The sequence below is a fragment of the Phaseolus vulgaris genome, chromosome 8, assembly GCF_000499845.2.
Source record: "Phaseolus vulgaris cultivar G19833 chromosome 8, P. vulgaris v2.0, whole genome shotgun sequence".
Classification (NCBI taxonomy): domain Eukaryota; kingdom Viridiplantae; phylum Streptophyta; class Magnoliopsida; order Fabales; family Fabaceae; genus Phaseolus; species Phaseolus vulgaris.
Window position 1 is genome coordinate 36,640,919 of NC_023752.2, and position 10,931 is coordinate 36,651,849.

The 10,931-nt window shown below is 46.0% G+C and overlaps 1 protein-coding gene across 1 annotated transcript; it reads left to right on the forward strand.

Annotated features, from left to right (window-relative positions):
• The first annotated feature begins 227 nt into the window (after positions 1–227).
• On the forward strand, positions 228–2,200 carry LOC137825034 (uncharacterized). Its single transcript, XM_068630706.1, has 2 exons — positions 228–1,227; positions 1,818–2,200. The coding sequence occupies exons 1-2, from the start codon at positions 228–230 to the stop codon at positions 2,198–2,200; spliced, it is 1,383 nt and encodes a 460-aa protein (XP_068486807.1).
• Positions 2,201–10,931: the final 8,731 nt, after the last annotated feature.

Below are 10,931 nucleotides of genomic sequence, written 5' to 3' on the forward strand. Positions count from 1 at the left end.
TCAGTTTTGTCCTGGTCCAAGAGCAGGACCAAGTGCAGAAGCCCATCTATTTCGTGAGCAAGGCTTTACAAGGCCCAGAAACGAGGTACCAGTCACTGGAAAAGGCAGCGTTGGCAGTGGTATTTTCGGCCAGGAGGCTCCGCCACTACTTCCACAGTTTTATAGTAGTGGTGATGACGAACCTCCCCATACAAAAGGTTTTGTAGAAACCCGACGTAGCTGGAAGGATGGTTCGCTGGGCGGTGGAGTTGTCAGAATTTGACATCCAGTATGAGCCCAGAGGATCCATCAAAGGGCAGGTATATGCGGATTTTGTGGCAGAGCTCTCGCCCGGAGGCGAACAAGAAGTGGAACCGGGATCGCAGTGGTTGCTCTCGGTCGATGGCTCTTCCAATCAGCAAGGAAGTGGTGCGGGGATAGTCTTGGAGGGACCCAATGGTGTGCTGATTGAGCAAGCTCTGCGTTTCGCCTTTAAAGCGAGTAACAATCAGGCTGAGTACGAGGCACTGATCGCAGGGATGCTCCTGGCTAAGGAGATGGGTGCGCAGAACCTCTTGGTGAAGAGTGCTTCACAGTTCATTACGGGACAAGTATCGGGTGAGTTCCAAGCAAAAGATTCACAAATGGCGGCGTATTTAAGGTACGTCCAACTGCTGAAGGGAGCATTTAGCGCTCTTGAGCTAATACATGTCCCACGAGAACAAAAGGCCAGAGCTGACCTGCTGGCCAAGCTGGCCACCTCAGGCAAGGGGGGCAGGCAGAGGACAGTAATCCAAGAGACGCTCAAAGCTCCGCGAAAATTTGTGAAAGACAACAGGGTGGATGTCCTCCATATTAGCACTGCGAGAGGGAGGCCAAGGAGTCATCGTTCCTTGACTCAAGGTACAGTAAAGATACCCCATATCAGCACATACGTGAACACGCCCGAAGGAGGAAGGCATATGCAGATATATGCTTTAGCCGAAGGAGACACCTGGATGACGCCATACAGACGGTATCTGGAGGATGGGGTTCTCCCAGCGGAACCAGAGGAGGGCAAGAAGGTTAAGAGGAATGCCGTAAGATATACCCTAGTGGACGGAGTATTGTTCAAACACGGGTTCACCCACCCTATCCTAACGTGCGTAAGCGGCGACGAGTGCACCAGGATAATGGCGGAGCTCCATGAAGGGATTTGTGGGAGCCACGTGGGGGGAAGGTCTCTAGCTTCTAAGGTGGTGCGTGCAGGTTTCTACTGGCCAACAGTGAAAGAGGATTGCGTGCGGCACGCCCAGCATTGCAAGCAGTGTCAGAACACGCTGATTGGCACAAGGCGCCGCCATAGGAGCTGAGATCCATATACATCCCGTGGCCTTTCCATACGTGGGGGATTGACATCCTAGGTCCATTCCCCCTGGCGATAAGACAGATGAAGTACCTAATCGTCGCCATTGAATACTTCACCAAGTGGATAGAAGCGGAGCCCGTGGCCCAGATTACTGCGCACAAGGTGCAACACTTTGTTTGGAAGAACATTGTGTGTCGCTTTGGCGTGCCTTGGCGGCTGGTATCCGACAATGGCACCTAGTTCGCAAGCCAACAGTTGAGAAACCTGTGCGCAGAGGTAGGCATCAAGCAAGTGTTCGCATCAGTCGAACACCCCCAGACCAATGGGCAAGTAGAGTCGGCGAATAGAGTCTTGCTGAGAGGACTAAAGAGAAGGCTAGAAAAAGCTAAAGGGGCGTGGGCGGAAGAAGTGCCAAGGATCGTATGGGCGTACCATACCACACCCCAATCTTCCACCTTGAAGCCACCTTTCAGTCTGGTATATGGGTCAGATGCGATGATCCCAGTGGAGATCAACGAAAGCTCGCCACGTTACCAAAATTTTGTGGCCGAAGAATCCAATGAAGAGAAGCGAGTGAATCTGGACTTGCTGGAGGAAGCAAGGGAAGAAGCAAGAATAAAGGCTGAGGCAGTCAAGAGAAGAGTGGAGCGACAGTATAGCTCTAAGGTGAAGCCGCGGCAATTTCAAGTTGGTGACTTAGTCATGAGGAAGGCTCACCCATATGAGCTAGAGAACAAGTTGTCTCCCAAATGGACCGGACCCTTCAGAGTTACCAATGCCAAGGGGAGTGGTTCATACAACCTAGAAACTTTGGAAGGAGGCCCCATTCCACGTAGTTGGAATGCGGCCAATTTAAAATTCTACTTCAGTTAAGTTGAAATACACAGTTGTAAAGGGGACACTCTTTTTCCCTCTCGGGGGTTTTTTAATGAGGTCACCCAAAGTAAAAAGAAAGGAAAAGAAAAGTTCAAGAAAGCTCGGTTTCAGTTTTTTCCTCTCTCTCAAAGTAAGATCAAAGGTTAAGAAACAAAGACAAGGATTCAAAAGCGACGCCTAGCGTAGGCGTCGCCAGGAGAAGGCGTCGCCAAGATGAGGCGACACCAAGTGCAACCGTTAGGTGAGGCGTCGCCAAGAGGGAGCGTCGCCAGGAAGAGACGACGCCAAGTGCAAGCCTCGCCGAGATAAGGCGTCGACACGGGAGGAGGCGTCGCCAGATGTAGGCGTCACCGGAGAAAAAAGCAGGAGTCAAATCAGAGCAAGTGTCGTGAGCGCATACCCGAAGATCGAAACAAAGGTATGTCCAGATAACAGTTAAAATCCGGGAGCCTAGTCCTTGAGCAGGGGTTAAGGGATTCCTCCGGGACGCCCCCTCCTCAAGTATGAATAGCTAGCCCCGGTACCAGTTAAAACCCGGGCGCCTGGTGCTTGAGCAGGGGTTAAGGGATTCCTCCGGGACGCCCCCTCCTCAAGTATGAATAGCTAGCCCCGCTACCAGAGATAAGTCATCCTCGCCCTCGAGTGAGTTCAGGCAAGAAAGGTACAAACCGGACACCTAGTCCTTGAGCAGGGGTTAAGGGATTCCCTCGGGACGCCCCCTCCTCAAGTATGAACAGCTAGTCCCGGTACAAGATGAGATTAGAAAGTCCTCAGTGCATCCAGGTAACCCCTGGGCAAGTCGAGGCACTAGAGAAAGTCCTTCTCACCTTAGAGTGAGTTTAGGCGAGAAAAGGGTCCTCTACGCCCTGGAGCGATGTTGAGGCCAGAGAAGAAAAAGAGAAATATAAAGGCACGAATCGCCATAATCAGTGCCTTCACGAGGGAGACTACTCGCGGATACGAAGGCCAAGCGAAGCGCCGCGAGAGAGGGTCACATGTTACTCAAAAGTTAAGGGCTAACGCGATGAAGAAAGGCGTCGGAGATAACACACTCAATGTGACTAAGCAAGCAAAATCATACGAAAGAACGAGAAAAGCAGGCAGAAAAAAGATACGCAAAAACATAAGCTAAGGGCGCAGTCAAATCAGCAAAATAAATTGTCAAATTTACAAGTAAGTATCGAAAGATGATCAAAATGAGTCTACAAAGAAATTGAGGGGGCATGTTCAGAGCAGGCTATTCCCCAAGGCCAAGGGGCCCGACTTTCCCATCGACGATATGGTTGCAAGGGTCGTAGTTAGAAACATTGATCCCCGGGTTCTCGCAGGCGGCTTGGGCCAAAGCCTCCTTGAATCCCTCCTCGAAGGTGTCGGCCATGTCATCGATGAGTTCCTTCCTGACCTTCTCCAACTCCTTGATGGTCGAGTCCCCGGAGGCCACCTGCTTCTCCAGAGCCTCCTTCTCAACTTGGAGCCCGTTGACCTCAGTTTGCAGCTTGTCATGGTCAACCTGGAGAAGGCCCAATGCCTTGACCTTGGTAGCCATTTCCTCCTCCATCCTCTCCACCTGCCCATAGCACTGATCCTCCAAGTCCTTTTGAAGCTCTTCGGAAGCCTCGGCCATGTCTTGGAGATCCGTTACTTGAACTTGGAGAGACACCTCCCAGACGTAGAAATCAGCCTGGATTTCCATCGCCTCATCCAGTTGCCTGTCAGCCTCCTCTTTGGCCTCTTAGGCCAACTTCAGAGAGGCTTGATAGGCCTCATTTTGGCGTCCCAAAGCTTCCTTCTCCTCCTTCAGAGCGGCCACTTCTTCTTTTAGGGCCTAGAGGGCTTGTGTATTTGAAGCAACATTTTTAGCTTGGGCGCGTCAATCAAGGGCCACGGCCAAGAAGGCTCCCAAATAATAGGGCATTCCTTCTCTCCTGTCGGAGCCTTCTGGCATCAATCCTCCGTTGAAGCCCCTCATCAGATGCATGATTGGAGGAGGAATGGCAATAAGCTCTGGGACAACAGGAACGGGGGCAGGAATAGTAGGAACGGGGGCAGGAACAGCAGGAACAGCAGAGACCTCTGCTGGTGGTGGAGGTGGAGCAGATTCGGCCCCATCGTCTTTTTCCTCTTGGACTATTATGGGTTGAGGAGAGGTGGCACTAGGGGGATTCTCCCTGAAGGACTCCCCTCCCTGTGGGGATGCTGTTGGTAGGATGGGAACCCTAGCAGCCCTTCTCCTCTTGAAGACTACCCCACCACCGGAGTCTTCGTCATCGGAGAGGACCTCCAGCACCCTCTTCCCTTTGTCAAGGGGGGTTGGAGCATGTGATGAGGCCACAGCCAGTGGGACTGCGGCGATGGGTGGAGGTGAATTAGGTGTTTGGAGTGTTTGGGGGCTATGTGGAGGTGGTGAAGATGGGCCTAGTGGAGTTTCGGTGGTGGTTGGTGTTGGTGAGGGCAAGGATAGTGGGAGGTTTGGGTCAGCAGTCGGGGTGGTGGAGGCGCCAGCCTTGGGAGCACGAGCCTTCAATGCTTTTGCCAGGACCATCCTCCTAGATGAATCCATCACTGATCCTGCATTCAGTCAAACCAAAGAACAGAAGTTAAAGCCACACCAAGCCAAGCACAAGACGTCGGTTACACACAAAGCACAGAATGCCAATCCCACCACCAACGCAGTTATACAGATCCACAAGGCACGCAAGTAAATGAAATATAAAGAGTACAAACGAACACTTAGCAACGAGGGAAACATGTGGAGAAGGCCAGCAGTATAAGCATGATGCAATAAAGCACAGATAAGAAAGGAAGAACAAAAAAGCAACAAGGAACGAGCCTCCCTACCAAAATAGGTGGACAGGATGTGCGCGTTGTACTCACACGCTATGAGCTTCAGCGTGTAAAAAACGATCTTCAGGCCAGCCAAGGCCTCACATACCCCCTATCAGCAGAGGACAGCTCATCCAGGGTCTTAGGCTTGAGCAGCTTGGGGTGCTCTGTCCAGTATAGGGGAAAGCCATCCAAGGCTGTGGGGTCCTGTTTGGCGCAGCACACCCTAAAGAATTTCCCTTTCCAGCCTTTGTATGAGTTCTGGAAGAGGGAGAGGATGATCCTGCCGGCGATCCCGGAAAAGCTCACCCAGAGGCTTTTCCCTTGTTTCTTCACCTCGAAGAAATGAAGAAAGACGTCCACAGAAGGGGGAACTCCCAGATATCCGCAGAGAATTTGAAAGGCCCGGACGAAGGCCCAGCTATTAGGGTGTAGCTGGGCGGGGGCCGTGTTGATCTCCGTGAGGAGTTCCCTCTCGAAGGGTGTAAATGTAAGGCGCACACCAACGCGCTTGAATACTGTTTGGTACATGAAGAAAAAGGGTGTCCCACCCCTGGGCTTATCATCCACACAAACGGGTTCCCCGGGTGTGCCGTAGCGGACGGAGATGTGGGCATCGTGGGTGCGACAGAAGGCATTGAAGTTGTATAAATGAGGGTCACCCCGATGGTTCTCCACATCCTTGATGGTTGTCAAGGTGGTGCATTCGTTTAAGAGATCGTCAGAGGCCCATTTATAGAGGGCCTTGTAGTTGATCTTGGGGGAAGGATTGGACTTCGTTTTCGAACGCATCATGATGCGATTAAATAGGTGAAGAAAGAAGAAAGGAAAAGGGTTTTAACAAGCAAGGCCAAGGCAGAAAGGGGAAGAGAAACCCTAGAAAACGCCACCCACGCGAAGAAACCCAGAAGGAGGGAGAAGAGAGCGTAGAAGCACGATGAGCGAAAGAAATGTAGGAATACAGAAGCACAGACGGTCCCAGGCAGTTATATCGGAGAACATAAATCAAGAGAAAGAGCCATGGAGGTAGAAAAATCATACCTTTGAACATGTGGGTCTGTGGTTGTTCAGGAAGCGCAGAGGGAGCAACGATCGCTAGAACTTCAAAGAAAGAGAGATGAACAGTAGCGAACAATGTGAAAGAGTGAATAGAACAGTGTTTGAGGCGCGGGATTTCGAAGTCTTAAACGTTACACTTGGAACCCAAGAGGCGCTAATTTGGGACCGTGCGATTGAGCCACGTGTCGAGGGATTAAGTATCAACTTGAAGCCCAAGAGGCACCAAATCGTGACCGTGTGATTAGGCCACGTGTCAAGAGATTGAGAGTGTAACTCAAAGCGTCATTTTTCCCGCTCAGAGAATGTTACATCTTCAATACAGAGAAGGTCACATCAGCAGTACGGAGAGTGTCACATCAGTGGTAAGAAGGATGTCACGTCAGCTGACTAGAGAATGACACGTCACTAGGGTGCCACGTGTACGATGCGGGCAAAGCCTTAGTCTTTTCGCTGAAAACAAGTAATCAGCTCAAAACTGGGGGCTTGTGTACCGTCCCGCCCCCAGGCGTTGACCAAAGTCAAAGTCAGCGTCGGGGCCAAGGTCAACGTGTGGTGTGGCCATGCGAAGGGGTCAAAGAAAGGAAGTCAACAGAATAATTACACAAGGCGTCGCCTAGACAAGGTGCCGCCAAGATACGGCGTCGCCAAACAAGCCACCGGTAATGTCACTCCTCGATACCCATGGGTAGGAAAGACCATGGAGGGAGTGACGCCATGGAGGCTTCGGGCCCACCAAGCGCAGAAACAATGAGAAAGTAAAGAGAAAGGTGGCTTCAAGGCCATAGTACTAGCGCCAGTGGAGAGCAATCTGACTCGTGAAGTGCCCCTGTTGCCCCAGAGAGGCCGTTGGGATAGATACGACTCATGAGAGGGTCACGCCCAGGGGTAACCAGGTGCAGGGTACAAGAGGAAGGTAGAAACGCACTCAAAGCGAGTGACTAGAGGTTTGGGGGCATGAGTTGGCACCCAAAAAGCCACCCCTTGCGCCAGATGCACTCCAAGGAAGGAGGACTCACGCGACGAAATAACCCCAAGTTGGATCACGGTGCTGTGAGGCCCTCCACGTGTAATAACAGCCAGGTCAGAACAGAAACATCCATTTTTCAGGTATAAGGTAATTAAAGCTATTTAAAGGTAATTAAAGTTTACGTTTCGAGCATTTTAAGGTACTTTAAATGCTTCAGGCGGTTTAAACGTCTTAAAGGCGCTGAACGTTACCTTAAATGCGCTTTAAGACGCTTTAAATGCTAAAGGCATTTAAATAGAACCGGGGATGTTGGAAATGGGGTTCGAACTTTTGGCAAACGTTCCCATAATACACTCTAGTTGTTTGCTCGAGTCTTGAGGCTACGCACAAGGGACTAGAGAAAGGTTGTTTGCTAGAGGGAGAAAAGATACACAATACACAGTTCTTTTTACCACCTTCAGAGCACCATCCACGGTGTTCCGATACGGAGGGGCAGAGTTTTGGAGTTTCTTGCTAGCTGACTTGAGCGTCGGAGTGCAAACGTCCGCTAGGGCGCCCATTTGTCCTTCTTTGCAGGATTTCACAGGTTGCCAGAGGGAAGGTGTCCTTAGCTGACGGGCAAGGTTGCGCACAAAGACGTATCCAGGTCAACCGGCCGGAACAATTAGTAATTCTGTTTTTCTGGTTTTGAGTATTTCTTGCTGTTTTAATTGTTGTTAATGCTTTGTGCTTGAGTCATTTTAATTTTTGAATCCATACATGTTTGGTCTAGTCATGTTTTTTCCTATAATGTCATCAATTCGTTGTAGTCCTTTTCTTGCTATCTTTGGTTAATTGCTTTTATTTGAGTACAAATTTTGGTTTCTGATTTTCTTGATCCTTTGGTGCATTTTCTTTTTAGTTTTGAGTTCATGCTTGTGTATTAGATCTATACAAGTTCTTATACATCATTTCTATTGTGTCTTTGAAGTTTCTTTAATTCTGTTTTTCATTTCAGTATAGGTTCCTCTGTTTTTCATTAAAACGTGCTGACTGTTTGGTTTATCAAAATTTCTGTGTTTACTGGAAAATTCTGAAATTCTGGAATTCAGTAGTTTGAGGTGTTACAAAAGAGTGAAAAAAATAAGTACATCAAAATTCAATATACAAAAAAAATGATAAATAAAATACGAACAGTGTGTAATTTTGCCAAAAAAAAATATGGTAATCTGGCAGTGATTTTGCAAACTTTATTACAATTAATTGGCGTATTGTTTTTGATTGATTCCAGTGCCAATTTTTATATAACGTCTTGAATTTCTAGTGGTTAAAATTTCACATTCCATTTCGCTTTCTACAGTTCCAGTTAAATTTTTTAAGTCACGCACGGTTTTTAACAAAAAAAAAAAAAATTCCAGTAGCATTGTTTTTTTGTTTTCTTCATCTATTCTAGTACTATTCTTTAGGAGTCCTTTGTGTGTTATCCTTTCTTTGTGTGCCTTAATTTTCTTGCTTGTCTTTTAGTTCATATTCTTTTCTAGTTTTGTCATACCTTGCATTCTGTTTTGGTTTAGTTTTTCTTGCTTGTCTTCTTTGTTTCTCTAAGTTTTGTGGTGACTTGTTCTTAAGTGAGTGTGGTTTGCTTTGACATTTTTCATTTGAAGCTCATCCAATCCACAAGAGAGGCTTGGTTAAGGAAAGAACACTTTTGTTGGAGTGGTTTGAGTACATTCTTTTGGCCTTTTCCAGCAAGCTACATCTTACTTTATTTTGCTAACAAGTTTCTTTAATTGTTTGTTTCTGTTTTTTCTGCTTTTATTATCATGGATACTTTTTCTAGCAGCAAATCTTGTAAACCTTGCTCACCTCAAAAGGCAGCTCTCATTGAAGATTTAAAAAATGTTAGACAATCAAATGCACAATATCTTGAGGTGTTGAGCCAAATGGAGACAAGGCTTCGAATTTTAGAAGTACAACGCATGGAGAAAAGATTGTCAAAACTTGAATTGAAGTACGAAAGATCTTCACATTCCAATCATGAAAGACATCATTCTCCTAGGCATTCTTCCAAAGATTTTTCCAATGCTCACGGCCAACATCATCATGGGCTTGTTTTAAAGAGTTTCAACACCTATGGGAGCTTTGAAAAAAAGGAAGAATGGAAAATACATAAACGTGAAGATAGAAGCCAACATGTGATATTGCCTTATGTTCAAAGTGTTAAAGTACCTAGCTTTAGTGGTAATAGTGATCCTAATGTGTATTTAGATTGGGAGGCTAAATGTGAACAAATTTTCAAAGCCTATGGGGTCTATGAAGACCAAAAGGTGAAAATAGCATTTTTAGAATTTTTAGATTTTGCCAAGAAATGGTGGCATAGCATTGTAATGGACATTGGATATCACAAGAGACCTCCCGTGGTTTCTTGGAATGATTTGAATGAGTGTATGCGCGCGAGGTTTGTTCCTCCTTATAGGAAGGAGCATTTGTTGAAGTTCCAAAGGCTTCATCAAGGACATAGGATGGTAGATGAATATTTTCAAGAATTTGAAACATCTTTGATTAAAATGAATTTGCATGTTAATGAAGAATCAAAGATAAAATGGTTTGTAAGTGGTTTAAGAAGAGAAATTAAAGATATGGTAAAACTACATGAGTATACTTCTTTAAAGAAAGTGTTTCACTTAGCCATCAAGGTAGAATCACACCTTTTGAAAACAACTTTCAAAAATACTCATGATGATAGTTTCTACAACTCTTCTAGGAAGGATGCAACCAAAGTTTTTACTCAAAATTCTCCTTCAAATTTTTCCAAAGAAACCACTTCTTCCCAAAAAGTTTCTACCCAAAATCCTTCTACCCCTAAGTCATCCACCAAAACATTAAAAACCAAATGTTTTAAATGTTTAAGTTTTGAGCATATAGCTGCCAGTTGTCCAAATAAACAACCAACAAAGTTAAATGAGGTAAAACAAGACCAACTTACCATAAACAACAAAAGCGAAAATGAAAGAGAAAGAGAAGGACAAGATAAATTAGGCCTCATCCCTTTACCTCCAAGGTGTTTTCCTTCCTTATCTTTTTCATTACCCAAGGTTCCTACTTATACACCATATTGGATAAAGAATGTTAAGGATGATTTTTTCATACCTTCTAGTTTTCCAAATAATATCATTTCTCAACAATCTTTTCCAACATGGTCTGTGTATAGAACATCTTTTTCTGAACTCCCAACATTTCAACGTACCAAGTCATGTTTGCCTATTTCTTCTTGTATTCTCTTATCTAATAGCAAACTGACTTTGTTTTATGCAGGAGTACTGATTTCGTGGACGAATTCTTTCCAACTTGGGGAGTATGATGAGAATCAAAAAGATGTTATCAATAGAAGAAATGGACAAGGGCCAAAGCATTTAAAGTTCTTCTTATTAGTCTTTGCAAAAGATGAGGCCCAAGCCCAAAGCCCAAGCCCAAGAAGGCCCAAGCCCAAGAAGCCCAAGTCCAAACCATAAGGGGCAAGGCCAAGCATTAAATAAAAGAGCATCATTTGAATTACTCTTGTATAGTTGTAGGAGGTGTGGATATTAAATAAAGGAGTGTGAATATGTAAAAGAAAGTCACATTGTCCTTGTGACTTAGGAGAGTAGGTGTAGGTGTAGTTTTTAGGAGGTGTCATAGTAGAAAAAGGTCACACCTCCCATGTGACTTTTTTTGGTGGGAATTTCAAATGAGTTTTATTTGAATTTTCCCATGTATTTTCCAGCACCCTCACACTATAAATAGAGGTGTGGGCTCTTGTAAAATTCAGATTTGAATTTTGATTAGAGAAACTATACTCAATTTTTGAGAGAGCATTGGAGAGCTTTGTGCCTTCACTAGTCTTATCTTGAGAGTTCAATG

Excerpts from the sequence above, each read along its gene's own strand:
- LOC137825034 (XM_068630706.1), top strand. The coding sequence starts at position 228 with ATGGTTCGCTGGGCGGTGGAGTTGTCAGAATTTGACATCCAGTATGAG. Across the intron at positions 1,228-1,817 it reads TTCTAAGGTGGTGCGTGCAG|ATGCGATGATCCCAGTGGAG; the intron begins GTTTCTACTGGC and ends TATATGGGTCAG.